Source organism: Gossypium arboreum, chromosome 5 (assembly GCF_025698485.1).
Source record: "Gossypium arboreum isolate Shixiya-1 chromosome 5, ASM2569848v2, whole genome shotgun sequence".
NCBI lineage: Eukaryota > Viridiplantae > Streptophyta > Magnoliopsida > Malvales > Malvaceae > Gossypium > Gossypium arboreum.
The window spans coordinates 25,664,959-25,680,807 of NC_069074.1; the positions used below are offsets into that span (position 1 = coordinate 25,664,959).

At 29.6% G+C, this 15,849-nt stretch overlaps 1 protein-coding gene across 1 annotated transcript; it reads right to left on the reverse strand.

Annotated features, from left to right (window-relative positions):
* Window positions 1–5,045: 5,045 nt before the first annotated feature.
* LOC108451898 (probable WRKY transcription factor 7) lies at window positions 5,046–6,951 on the reverse strand. Its single transcript, XM_017749604.2, has 3 exons — window positions 5,942–6,951; window positions 5,720–5,845; window positions 5,046–5,442 (listed from the first exon to the last, which is right to left on the reverse strand). Exons 1-3 carry the CDS (start codon window positions 6,715–6,717, stop codon window positions 5,280–5,282), a joined length of 1,065 nt encoding a protein of 354 aa, XP_017605093.2. The 5' UTR covers window positions 6,718–6,951; the 3' UTR covers window positions 5,046–5,279.
* Window positions 6,952–15,849: the final 8,898 nt, after the last annotated feature.

A 15,849-nucleotide genomic window follows, 5' to 3' on the forward strand; every position in this document is an offset into this window, starting at 1 on the left:
TCAATATTGGGAAGTATATTATGATATATTAATTCAAGAAAGGACTAAATTGTAAAAGTGAGAAAAGTTTTGTTGCACAAGAGTAAATACTCAAAATTGAAGGACCAATAGTGTAAATATTTTAAGGGTGGAATGATCTAGAAACTAAGGAAAATGAATGAATTAGGACCAAATTGAATAGATGAAGAACTATAAGGGACTAAATTGCAATTTTACCAAATTAAATGATGACTCAATGATGAAATTTTAAAAGATAATGAAGGGAAAATGGTCAATTGGAAGAGAGAGAAATCTAGAAAGTAATAATGATGCTAGAGATATTTTGATATTTTATAATTATTTAATTAGATAAATATTATTTTATTAATATTTCAATAAGATATTTTATTATTATTTTATTATTATTTTATTAGTATATAAAGAAAGAAAGATGAGAAATTCTCATCCATCTTTCCCATGCAAAACCAACGTGAGAAGAAGAAGAAGATAAAAAGTTTTCATTTCTTTACAATTTGGTCCTTCTACCAAAAATTCACCATTTTCACCCAAAAATCAAAAGAATTTCCATAGCTACCAAGAGAGAAAAATGTTAAGGAGACTATGGGAAGTTAGAATATCAAGTTGGATTCAAGAAATGGAAGCTGAAGGAGAGAGAAAATCAAGATGAAGATTGAAATCAATAGAACAAGGTAAGAACATCATGATTTCAATATATTTTTAAGTTTAATATTATTGAAAAAGCATGGGATTAATGTTAATGTAGAGTTTCCTTACATATGGTCATATATTCTTGATATTTTAATAAAGAGAAAACAAGAGAAAGTAAAGAGAAATAGTGTAGAGAAAGAAAATAAGGGTGTTATAAACATGGTAAATAATAGCTTGCATTAAAGCAGTTTTGGACAGCAGCAGTAGTCTAATTTTGAAAAATCACAAAAAAATTTATAAATTGAATTATAGGATGAATAAAATATGAAATTAAATCTTATTGAGTTTAGTTTCTTATAGAAGAAATTATGTAAGCAATGGAATTGTAAATCATGAGATATAATAAATTTTGTGAGATAAGGTCAGAATGATTTCGGGTTCCCCTGTTCTAAATTTGGAAAATCATCAAAAATTGGATAAAAATAATTATGGGCTTAAATTTATATGTTTAGAATCCTGAATGAGTCTATTTTCAATAGAAACAAACAAAAACATCATTAAAATTATGTACGAGGAGATAATTAATTTTTAGTGAAGAAGGGTCAGAACTATCAGACAACAGAATAGGGGTAACTTTAAAGAATAAATTGTACTTATTGGCTAAACCAAAAATTCTGAAAATTTTATGGTAAGAATATATGTGAATATAGTTTCAGATAAAATTAACGGATATTAATTTTGAGTTCTGTAGCTAAATATATAAATAATTTAGTGACTATGACTCAAATGGACATCTTTGAATATACATATAAGTAAATAGTGAATTTATTGATAATGTTACTTATAAGCATATTATATAAATTTAAGGATGTGGAATGGAGAGGAGGAGGAGAAAAATATGTATGAATATTCATCTAGCATGGCTAATTTGCATGTTTTAGGCTTAGGGACTAAATTGAATAAAAGTAAAACTTCAGGGGCAATTTTGTAAAAATGTCAAAAATGACCAAATTGAAGGGAATGAATTGTTTTATTATCTAAATTAATAAATTGAATGAAATTATCAATTTAAGATCAGGTGGAAATTGGGAAAATGGTAAATTACCAAAATGCCCCTGAATCTTGATATTTCTGCAATTTCGCCAGGTAAGTTCATATAACTTTAATTATATTCTTAAATACTTGAAATGTATGTTATTGATGTGAATATGATTTAAATATCCCTTGTATGAAAATTGATAAAACATTGATATATTTGATAAAAAGGGGAAGAAATCCCAGTTAAACGAAAAAGAATTGATAGTAAAAAGGATCTAGCCCGAACGGGTGATCCTATCCTGATATAGCCCTCCCAAAGGATACTTGTAAAATGGATTTAGCCCGGACGGGTAATCCGAATTAGGGTCTGAATTTAACCTGGATTGGTAATTCAGATCCAAGCTCATTAGAGTAATTGTCGTTGTAGTGGATTTAGCCTAGACTGGTAATCCCGACAATACTCTATGAGTTTATATTACAGGGGATTTAGCCTGGACTGGTAATCCCGTTGTAAGGATGAGGTTCGCGGGAGTATGCTTGCTGAAATGAAATGTGTAAGACCATGGTTGAAAGATACCATGGCAACATGATATGAAATGTGTAAGACCATGGTTGAAAGATACCATGGCAACATGATATGAAATGTGTAAGACCATGGTTGAAAGATACCATGGCAAAATGATATGAAATGTGTAAGACCATGGTTGAAAGATATCATGGCAACATGACAGGAAATGAATAAAACCATGGTTGAAGATACCATGGTAGCGTGACATGAAATGAATAAGACCATGGTTGAAAGATACCATGGCAACGTGACATGAGAAGAATAAGACCATGGTTGAAAGATACCATGGCAACGTGACATGAAAAGAATAAGACAATGGTTGAAAGATACCATGGCAACATGATAGAAAATGAGTAAAACCATAGTTGAAAGACACTATGGCATCATGTCAAAGATAAATAAGATACCATGGCAACATGACAGAAAATGAGTAAAACCATAGTTGAAAGACACTATGGCATCATGTCAAAGATAAATAAGACCGTAGATAGGAGACACTATGACATCTATTGAACAATTGATATTCAGGTAATATGTATCAAATGACGAATGGTTATATGAAATGGTTGTGTGAAATGTTTACAAGAACTGGTCATATGGAAATATATGTACAAAATAGTTGTATGAAATAATTATGAAGATAGATAAACGAAATAAGAATAAGTACATGGAATATAATTTATGTTAAGTTTGATATAAACTTTACCGGAATAAATATACATAAAATATATGGAAATGATGGAGCATGAAATATTGATATAATGAAATGATTGATATATACTTATGAAGAAACGGTAAGAGAATGATATGTTTCATGACATGTACATATATAATTATCTTTGATATGTTGATACAAGGAAACTATGTAAGTAAAGACAATTATTAAACTCAAGTGTGGCATGTCGAGAAAATAAGTATATCGATGTTGAATTTAGATGAAATATGTGCAAGTATACTAACAATGATGTTGTTTGACGCTTAGACAAGTGTCAAGCTATTGATTGAATGGTAACATGTTTAATTATAAGGAGCATTGAAATGGTAAGTACTTAGATGAAAATAAAATTTAAGATTTTGCGAAATTTTTTTTTCTATGATCCCGATTTAATTCTGGTTGGTTTCTAATGTATGTTTGGGCCCTCGAGGGCCTAATAAAGAGACGTTATGATTAGTTTTAAAATATGAATAATAAATGACTCAGAATTATCTGAAAATGTTCAGTAAACTCCGGTAATGTCTCGTACTCTATTCCGGCAATGGATACGGGTAGTGGGTGTTACACAATATTTTACATAGAACTAAAATTCACTTATAATTTTGAGAATTTCTTCTTGGTTTTCAAAGATGAAGCTGGTTGTTTAGGTTGATGAATGTTTGTTGTCCAAATTATGAAGTGAAAAAGGGCAAAGCAATCCTTCGCTTATCCCATTGCGATGTTGAATGCGGAATAGATTTATCACATGGAAGAGAAGTCTCAATTCCCTACCTTAAATGTCTTTTAATCAGATAGATGCCTTTCAGTGGCAAAGCAACAAAGGCCATTTAAAGGTGCAAGTGATAGGCTGAAGATGACAAAAATTTCGTTTGAGTAAGTAATCCAAGTTCTAACTTTGAACCATATTAACGTGAGAAGAGCAATAGCAGCAGTTAATTTAAATGTCTCCTCCACCGACAGTGCCACCGGAAATTGGTCAGACTCTCCACCAGCCTTTGAATCCATGCAAAAATAAATTAAAATAAAATCCGCCAGATTGCCAGGGAAATTTATATAGTTTTATATAGCAGACAAGATTCTTACAAAGGCATCAATTACACCTCCTTTGAAGAGCACCTACTGGATTTGGAAGTATACCATTGAATCTTGCACCAACTTTTTAATTTAATTATGGCGATTCGTATTCCAACATTGACCTGTTAAATGCCGGTGGATGAATGTTCAGTTAGGTTACTTTCTAAGTTGCCATGGACCATGGTTTTCTTTCTATCGTCTTCACTGTTCTTCGCATTCAATTAATTTACCTCTATATTCTACCACCAAGTAATGAAAGAGCATAGGCTGTGGTCCTTGGAGGCTTGATTCTTATAATCAACAAAATGTAAAAGTCAATACTAACATCTGCAATCATTTTCTTATTCTGAACATATTACTTTAAAAAAAAATCAGGGGTTAATCGATTTAGTTTATATACAAATTTAGATGAAGAAATTGATTTTGAGTCTAGCTTGCAACAAGTTTATATGAATTCAACATGTAAAGTTTTTGATTGTTGTCGAAGGAGATCTTCCGTAGGAAAAAAGGGAAGGTTGAACGAGTTAAATCAATTTTACAAAAGAAGAATGGTGTTGCTAAGTCATAGGATATTGTTAAAATTAAGTGAACGTTCATGCATGGCCAACTTTGAGAAAATTGTGCGTTTTTTACTTTACAACGATGGCGATGGCGATGGCCAGCAAGCGACATTACTAAAGAATTAAAACGCATGAAAATGATAAACCATTGTTCTCCACATTACCAAGCATGCATAAAACTAATGAAGTGTTTTTCTAGCTTTTAATGGGAACTTCAGATAAATAAAGAAAAAAAGAAAAATGGAGTGTTTTCTCTTTTTTTGATAAAGAGATTTTATTCTCTTTTAATTTTTAAAATGACTAATAAATTCAAAACCGGGGGTCAACCATCAAACACCCACTTTTTTTTTTTTTTTTGGCCTTGAATTATAAATTTATATATCAAAATTCAGAGGTTTAGTGGACAATGGAACAAATTAATGTAAAGTAAAAGCATCCTGGATGAGATCCATCAACATATAATATAATATTAAAGTTGTGATAATTGGGTATAAGAACATTATAAAAAAATGAAAGAAACCCCCCACTAGAAATCCCACTAAATCCACTAATCTCCTATTCTATGCCCGTTTTCCCTCTTTTTAACTAACCAAAGTCCAGAATAAGGAAGCCTATATTGCTTTTTCAAGAGCTAACATACCAACTAATGAAAGCCCTTGGTTGAATTTGGAGACCATTAAGATGATTCCAGGATCAAAGCAGGTGAGACATCGGTGCTGTTATGGCTATGATTGTGGTCAGCTTCATATGTTACAATCAGCATCATCGGTTCATCTAGAGCTCGCTCTACATGTTTCCTGGCAGGGCAGCCTTTGACGCTGCTGCATCTGTAATACCCCCTGAAAATTGCCCCAAACAAACGTGTTAGGAAAAGTCGGGTTTGGTCCGAGTTAAGTGGACTCGCGCAAGCTTTACAGATGAATTTAACTCAGTAGACGATTCAATCTAAAATACATAATAAAGCCAATGACAATTGCTGTTGAAAACAAATTTCTTTAAATATGCAAACTTGAATTATTGTCCTTTTGAGGCGTTTAATCAAACAGGTAACGGGTGGATTGACTGGTAAAGAGACGCACATGAAAGGCAAAAACCAAGCTAATAATCTTTACGAACCTTGGATGAGGGGACCCCTTGATTGGTTTCTGCCCATATTTTCTCCATGAATATTCATCAGGAGGAATATCAGCCGTCTTGTTGCTAATAGCTGGAACTCTAATGACCTTCTTCAATTTTGATTTCCTAATAAAAGTTCAATCAAAAGGTTCAGACTTTCAGAATAAAATCAATTAAACGATCCAAATTGTATGAATGACCCAGAAAATCTAAGAAACCAACCTTTTCTTGGAGCAATGGCAACGGCGAGAGAATGAACCATATTTAAGAGCAGCACTATCCAATGAATTGCACTTCCTTTTCAAAGTGGAAAACAATGGAGGTTTGCCAGAAGAAGGGACGTGAGAAGGACTAGTAAATTGGAAACCGGATGGCTGAAAGCTATCAGTATTTCCTGTTGAGGAAGAAATAAATGAATTCCCAGCAGACAAAGTACGCGAAGATGAGAAATTTATGGTACTAGGCGATTCGTTTCTTTGCAAAACACCAATCTTTGCTATCAAAGGAGGACTTCTTTTACTCTGGGGGCGACTATGAGGCAAAGGAGGCAACCTATAACTTGGGGTAAAACAAAAAGGCTTAAAAGCAGACACTTGATCTTTGGTTACTTGAAAAGAAGAAGACGCTGTCTCTGGCTCTTGAATCTTCTTCGAAGCTTGTTCTGTATCTTGGTTTGGGTGAAGAACAGGGGCTCGTCTAAATCGAGCATGGCCGATTCTCGGTCGATCCAATAAAGAAATAACCTCTTTGAAAGAGTTAACAGTCTTATCTGTAACAGCTTGGATATCCATGGCTGACTCTGCTGAACCTGATGGAGTAGCAGTTTTAATAGAAACATCTGGATTGAAAAGCTCTTGATTTTTAGACATCAACGTTATCAATTCTTCAACACCCTGAATCCCAGAATTTGCAGCTTCTTTCAAAGCAGTTTCCACCACTTTTCTTGCAAAACTACCACCACCATCACCGCCGTATACCATCTTCAATTCCACGGTCATCTTTGTTCATCAAACGAAAAAAGAAAACCCAAACCCACCAAAAGTCTGATAACCCGAAGAAGAATCAAACCAGTTTTATAGATTTACAGAAAACCAAGGTTTGATATATTTAGGATAGGAGAGGGAAAATGAATTGAAATAATAATGTCAAAATGATGAAAGTAATAAGAAGAAAAGCTCAAAAGAGAAGAGAGTCAAACTTAATGCCTTCCGTTACATATTACCGTCGAACTCATCACCCAATCATTTCATTCCACGTATTAAAATTGCTGTCGGCACCTTGACCAACTTGGGTCCCATCACAACGGGAATTTTAATTTTAAAAGTCAAAGGGCGATGAATGACCGTTGGATGAGATGACCAGGTGAAATTGGGAATTCTATTTTGGTTGGAGACAGTGAGGCAGTGGAGTTGACTTTTAACAGCTTTAATTAAAGAACTAACATAAAAAGTCGTTCGTGGGACCATTTTTACCGGAAACCGGAAGAAACGTCAAACTTTCGTCCCACAAAGTCATATGGGATTCTTTCAAAGTGGGGCCATTGCTGCCCTTCGATTTAGCATCATGTAACTATTTATAAAGATTGGTCTTTTTCTTTTCTGATCATCATTTGAGCTCAACTTTGACAAATGATTTTTTTTTTTCTGGAATATATATTTTGGAAAGTCCTAATCAAATTTAAATAAATATAACACGTTTAGCAATTAAATTAAGTCAATGTTGACAGGCACGTCCATTGGAAAAACCTTTCTTTTTCTAAAATTAAAATAAAATCATATCAATGGCTGAAAAAAAGTTCATTTTGAATAAGGTATTCTCAAACTTTATTAAAAAATTATTTTAGCTTTTTATTTAATTTTTCATCTCTTTTAATTCTTTAATTTACGTTTTATCAAATCATCTTAAAATAGATAAAAAATTGAGATTCTTTAATTTTGTTGACGTGGCGTATATATGGATTGCCAAGTAAATGATATGTCAACATCTAATTAATTTTTTAAAATATTAAAATATATTTTTGTAATTCTTAAACTTTTTAAATAATTTTAATGATTTTTACTTTTTAAAATAGTTTATATTTTTTGAATTTTAAATTTTAAAAATTAATTAAATATTGACGTGTCAACCATATGGAAACCAACGTCAACAAAGTTAAAAAAAACCTTAACTTCTCCATTCATTTTGGGGTGTTTTGAAAAAAAAAAGCTAGTTTAAGGACTAAAAAAGAAGAAAATTTTAATGAAGGGTTAAAATAATTTTTTTATAAACCAAATAAATCATTATGCTTTTGAATAATGATATGCTAAGATGTTCATGAGAACTTTTGTTCTTAAATTAAATAAAGTTTAATTTACACAATTAGTAAAAAGTATCATGGTTAACACAATTTTTGTTAACACCCCACATCTGGCCCAGTCACTATATACAAATTTATGACGTCACATTACATTATCGAAGCAACTCAAGATAACTTTCTTCTTAATCACATCATTCAATGCACAAATATCGTTCAAATAGATTCAATCATCCATTTTAACCACAAACTTACATTTATAGTGTTTAATAATCTAATTCATCAAGTTATGGGTGTAACAATTCGATTTTCAGTGATATCGAAAACGGTAGCTTTAAAATCTCATTTTCGATACCAAAGTTCGTAAATATAATCATTTAATTTTTACAAGGTTAGTATAAATGTTAATTAAAGTTTGGTTCCTCGATTTTGTCAATTTAATAGTTAACTAAGGTATAAATATTAAATTATAAAAATAGTAAAAATTAATCACTATAAATTTTTAATTAACCGAATGACCAATTAAGTAATTGAATCATTAATGTATAGCCAAACGGTGGTGGAGGCCAGTTATAATCCACCAAATTGGTTAATTACACTTAATGTTAATTAAGTAAAGGTTAATTAAATTAATTAAAGATTAATCTAAGTATATTAAAAGACAAAATTTAATGAAAACAAAACATTTTTCGTATTCATCTTCTTCTCTAACCGTAGCAAAAAGAGAGAATAGGGTTTGGAAGCTTCAATCTTTCGGTCTTGATTTGGTATGTTAAATTTAGTCTTTTCTTTATAATTTTTATATTTCTGAGATCGTGGGAACTTGATTTAACTAGTCTATGTACCAATTTATAAAACTGTTAAAGTTTATGAAATTTTTCATTGATGAATGCTTGAAGAAATTGGTACTAAATTGTTGGATTTTAAACTTAGAAGTGAAAAATGGTTAGTTTGTAAAGTTTAATTACTAGTTTTTGAATATAGAGACTATTTTGTATGAATTTCGAAATTGGTGTAAAATTTCTGTAATTATAGATAGTAGAGGGTCTTAAAAGGATGTAATTGTGATCGGTTTCAAAATTTAAGCTCAAATTTGAAAAATATTACAATTTCAAATTTAGGAACTAAATTAAAAAAAATGTAAAACTTTAGGGGCACTCAAATAAGCGAAATTAAATTGATTCATGCGTATAATAGGATATTGCAAGATGTTTGGAATTGATAACTTGAACTAAATTATTATATAGATGGGGGATTGAGCCAAACCGAAGATAATCAAGGAAATGCAAAAATTGTTGATTAGTCCTTAAAAATTCAGTTGTTTATTGATTTTGTCAAGTAAGTTCATATGGTATGATTGTATTAAAATTGTTATATATTTGAATTATGAATTTGTGTAAGATTGATAGTAAATTGAATTGTTTGCAATTTGATACAAAATGTGAGATATGAACTAAATCGTAAAGAAATGATTATATGTGTTAAAGATATCTAGATGATCTTAATAAAGAATAAGATACACAATTAACTTGTCAATATAATTATTTACACGCTTGTAACGGCCTAATTTTCAGTGGTGTCGGAAATGGTGATTTGAGATCACTAAATTCGACAAATAAGATTGAACAAGATAGTAATTTAATATTTATGAGTCAAGTAAGAATTTAGAAGAATTTGTGAAATGGTGAAATTAGTGAATTAAAAGAATTTATTAGGTCAAACGGGTCAAAAATGAGGTATCGAGACCTCAAAGTTGAAAATCGAGCTATAAATATTTTTATAAATATTTATGGAGTGTCATTGAGTTAGTATTAAAGTTTCGTTAGAAAATTTTAACGTTTGGATGGCTAATTAATTAAAAGGACTAAATTGAAAATATCGTAAAATTTGTTAAATTGTGAGTAAATAGCTTAAGTATTTAAAAGATGGATTTAAAGAGCAATTAGACCCAAAGGTTAATGGCGGACGGTTTGGGTACAAAATAAGCAAGAAAACAATGTGAACAAGGGCAAAATTGGAAATAGCATAAAAGTTAATAGTTAAATAATGATGTAATTGAAAAATCTAGACATTTCTTCATATTTTCTCAGCTAAAACGCCATAGAAGGTCTGGAGAAAGCTGGTTTTCATATTTTACATCATGTGAGTTTAATTCTTACTTTTCTTGACAATTTTTATGTTTTATGACTTTTACAATTAGGTCCACTTGTAGAATTCATTAGTTTTTGATTTTATGGGTGAAATTGGAAGTTACCCTGGATGGATAAGGGAATTTTATGATGAATTATTATGAAATTTAAGTTCTAATTTTATATTAAGGTGGTTTTATTAAGTGATTTTGATAGGAAATGATATTTAGGACCTAATTGTGAAAAAGTTGTGAATTAAAGGTTTCTGTTGAAATTAAGAATATAAAAGGTTTTGAAATAGTTTATAATGATAAAATAAAGTGTTAATTGAGAAAAATTAGTTCAATTGATGGGTGAATTGAGAAGGACTAAATTGTGAAAATTATAAATTTTGGGGTAAAAGTGCAATTTCAAAATTTGAACAGCATAAATTGTGAAGTGAAATAGAATTGAAATGGATGCTAATGAAGGAATGATTTTATAATTATAGATCAAGAAAACGAATCGAATCGTGGAAAGGAGAAAATTCAAGAATAGTCCACAATTTCTACGACTTTTACAAATTAGTCCAGGTAAGTTCATATGGCAAAGTTCAATGTTTTGATATGAAAATATTATGATTGTTAAAGTATTTTATTGTTGATGAATACTATCAATTTGCATTAACTAATGAATAATGTGTAACTAAAAGTACAAATTAGTAGGAACAATGGATTTGAGTGCTTCTATTCGTGACCTCGATGAGTTGATGAAACATATGTGACAAGTGTGCCCGTTTAAGACCATAGCTGGGCTATGGCATCGGTGCAATGTGATAATGTGACTCAGATAAGACCATAGTCGGGCTATGGCATCAGTATAATGTGATAATGTGATTCCGTATAAGACCATGTCAGGATATGGCTTGGTATGATATGTGAACCGTGTAAGACCATGGCAAGGCTATGGCTGCGGTGTGTGATGCGTATCAATGTGAAAGTCCATGGTTTACTATGGCAATGTGATAATGAAGCACTCAATTCCTTATTGTTCCCTAATTTGACAATGAAGTAAATGAGAAATGGGCCTAAGGGAGTTAAATTGTGAGTTGCCATATGGAAATTATTCCAATGAGTTATTAATGAAATTGTGATTTGGAGGATGAAATAGTTAAACTAATAGATATATGATTGTGTACGATATTTGATATGATTTGTGTTTATATGCCTATGAGCTTACTAACCTTCAATAAGCTTACTTGTGTGTGTTTAATATTTTATGTAGATTGACTTGAAGTGAAGTGGGTAGATCGGATCAACACAACAGGGCACACTATTCAGATCAATTCGGTAGTTTTTGTTTTATGTTTAAAGATTTATATGGCATGTATAGAGTTTGAATGAATTGAAGTAAAGATGTTATAAACTAGTTAACAATATTTGTACTAAAACAGTTTTCGTAAGTAGCAGTAGTTTGACTTTGAAAAATCACTAAAAATAGTAGAAATGGAATTAAATAATGAATAAATTATGGAATCGAATCTTGATGAGTCTATTTTCATATGGAAGAAGCAAAACAGGTATATGAGCTATATTTTATGAGATGTTTAAATTTTTGTGAAACAGGGCTAGAGCGATTTCTAGATCCCTGTTCTGACTTTGAAATTCACCATAAATTTTACAAAGATAATTAGAAGTCATACTTTATATGTACAGATTCCTTATTGAGTCTAGTTTTATTAGAGACAAACGGCATAGTCATTGAAGCTCTGTACAGAGAGATATCTGATTCGTAATACACAAAGGTCAGAGTAGTCAAACCCTGAAACAGGGAGATTTTAAATAATAAACTGTACTAATTGGCTTGACCAAAAATTCTAGAAAAAAATTGGTAAGTAGATATATGAGTATAAATTCAGAGAAAATTTACGGATTTGGATTTCGAGTTTTATAACTCGAGATATGAATTATTTAGCAACTATGACACAGTTGGACAGCTTGTCTGAAAAGTATTATATAAATTATCTAAATTTGGTTAAGTGCTCAAATAAGTTTAGTAGTGCCTTGTGCTCGACTCCGGCAACGGTCTCGAGTAAGGGGCATTACAACGCTGATACGGGATATATGTGATGGTACGGAGTTTATTAACATACAAAATGAATGCACATATAATAAAACTCTAATGAACGTAGCTAGATTACTATCCAAAAAGATTCTAGTATAAAAAAGAACAAACGAGATTTCTTGCCTACCTCCTAGAGTGGATGAACCAAAAAAAAGCAGCAGCTGAAATTAGGAGGGAGGATTTAAAACCACAAATCATCCACAATTTAACAGGTGCATAGGGATACTTATGGAATAAGCCCATAAACACAAAATAGAAGGCCCCTTGACCCCAATTTGCAACATAAGAGCCTGAAATCGGCTCATTTGTTGTGGCCTGGTAACAAGGTCCACAGGGTCTTTTTTTATTAATCAAAGTAAAATGAAACAGAAAAAAAAAAAAGCTTGTTGTAAACATAAACTTGTAATGAAAAGAAAATATACTCCTCAATAAAAATATAATTTTAATTTTATAAAAAACTTATAGAACATTAGAAATTTAAATTTACTAAAAGTACAGATAAAAATGAAAGAGTAGAATATTTAAAATTAATAGAACAACTTTATGAAAAATATAAAGACTTATTTACTTTATTTAATTACCATTATATGTTAAATTATAACACTACAGACAGTAGTAGTTCTAGTAATTCTGATAATTAAGAAGATTTAAAGGTTACTAGTTATAAATCTGATGAAGAAAACCCTTCAACAGATGAGAAAGATAATATAAAAATTCCAGAACCAATGGATACTGAAAAAACAAATCCTTATGGAAAAAGAAAAATAGAGTCAGATATTCAAAACGATGATTATCTGAGAACTTTAAATAAAGATTTTGAAAAATTTGAAAATACAACTAGAATTTTTTGTACTCAAACCGAAAATATAGCTACTAATGAAATTAAAATTGAATATCCAGGAGAGTTGTCTAGTCAACCTATACAACATAGGATTGATGATTTAAATAAAAGGAATGTGGCCTAAGGAGGAATATATTTAGACTTTACTAATATTTCGATATCAGAATATGAAAAAAATTATAGATGATTAGGCACACTCAATGACAATTGTTGTAAACAACAACAATACTTGGTCAAAAGATAAAATTTTAAATTATTTTGTTGGAACATTCCAAGGGGATGTTTTACAATTTTTAAAACGTTAGGAGGAATCTGAAAAAGGAAAACAATAAAAAAGTCAGTTAATTAATTAGATAGGAACTCCTAAAGATCTTTTAAAATGATTAATTTTTATTCTAAAAATAGAATTTTGGGGCTATTTTGATAAAAAGATTAGGATAGTATATCTAGTTATATATTATCAAAGATTAAATTATGTGATATTAGATATTTAGAAGAATTTTCTAAAAATTTCTTCATGAATATCAAAAATTAAAAGATGAAAATATAGAATTTTGAAAAACCAATATTTTCATAAATTACCACCACCATAGGATGAAATTTGCATACAAAAATATGTAAATTATCTAGAAAAACATAGCAAAAAGGCTGGAGAAGAACAGAAAATATAGATTCTATAGGTAATAGAATAAGTTTTGGAAAAGAAAGAAAAACTTTACATTGCTTACAAACTAAAGCTTCTAAACAAGTCAAAAATAAATAAAGTGCTAAACATTGTACAAAAATTTTAGAAAATGAGTGGAATTTGGATGTAAATCAATACGTCCTAAAACTTATAAAAACATAAAAAGAAAAATAGAAGATATAAATTAGTTAGATGGAAACCGGTAATAAAAATATACTGGTTATAATAATAAAAAGAAAAATTTGTTAGAAGAAAAACTTTTAACAAATTTAAAAACAAATATGTAAATGTTTCATATGTAATGAGGAAGGTCATATAGTAACAAATTGTCCTAATAAAGGAAAAAATGCAAAGAAAATGATTAAAACTCTTGAAGAACAAGATTTAGAAATATGTTTAGAAGAGGAAATAAATCTCAAGAAATATTATATGAATTAATATCATAAATGACTCGATTCAGATGATGAAGAATATATATTTATGTTTAATGTAGGAAATAGTTCTAAAAATCAATTAGAAGAAATTCCTAACTTTGAACAACATGATATAAAATTAGGAAATTTAATCGGAGAAGAAAAAGACTTTTCGATGAAATGATAGAAAAAATAAATAAAAATCATATTTCTAAAGAAGAAATATATAAAATTTCTAAATTCAAGATATGGAGTCAAAGACATACGAGAAAAAATTAGTGGCAATACAAATGCTAAAGATACTATAGGTGGATTAATAGAGATTCCATTATTTACTAAAGATAAAATTAAAAGAATTAAGAAAAATATACTCAAGTTAGATATATACATTTAGGTATAATTATGATAACAATTAGAGCTTTATTTAGAAAAGGTCATGATATACCTATAATAGCAGCTTTATTAGATAAAAGATTTGAAAATCCAATAAAAGCACTTATTGGAGGTATTGAATCTAATTTACATACTGGTGTAACAGGATTTAAAGTTAAACCAAATTACTTTATATCTATTACAGATCCTCTAATAGAAGAATGTTTATGTTTAAGAATTCAGACAAAAAATTCTGAAATAAATGATTTAGCAGAAGATCTAGCAATAAGTTAGACTTCTATTAATGAATATATTAATACTGCAGAAGTCGAAATTAAAGAAATAAATAATAAAATTATTGAGCTTTTTAAACCTAATAAATTTACTACAGAAATTCAACCAAAATTATTACATTTAAGGGATCTATTAATACCAAGAAACTGGATGATAGTTAGAATAAGTAGTGCTAGTACTTCAAAATCTGTAAATACTATAGAATATATGTCGTCAGGAGATAGATTATTTTTTAAAAATAATGCTATAACAAATACATAAACATTATTGAGCTTTTTAAACCTAATAAATTTACTACAGAAATTCAACCAAAATTATTACATTTAAGGGATCTATTGATACCAAGAAACTGGATGATAGTTAGAATAAGTGAAGCTAGTACTTCAAAACCTGTAAGTACTATAGAATATATGTTGTCGAGATAGATTATTTTTAAAAATAATGCTATAACAAATACATAAACATTATTGAGCTTTTTAAACCTAATAAATTTACTACGAAATTCAACCAAAATTATTACATTTAAGGGATCTATTAATACCAAGAGATGATAGTTAGAATAAGTGGTGCTAGTACTTCAAAACCTGTAAGTACTATAGAATATATGTCGTCAGGAGATAGATTATTTTTTAAAAATAATGTTATAACAAATACAAATGATAATTTAGTTTTACCTTCAAATACTCAAACAGAGAAAGACGATGATAATATAAGTACAAGTTCAACACCAATAGGAATGAAAACAGTTAAAATACCTATTTTTCCAACTGAACCTAATAGAAATTCTAGAAACACTAGAATGGAAGAAATTTAAACATCAACAATTATTCAATAGATGAAAATTGGAAATAGTGATGTTATTACATTTTCAAATTTTAACGAAGAAAATATTATATATATTGAAATTACATTCCAATTTAGAGAATATAAAACATATTCTTTACATGCTTTATTAGACACTGGAGCTACCACCAGTAGTTGTAAAAAAAATACCATTCCT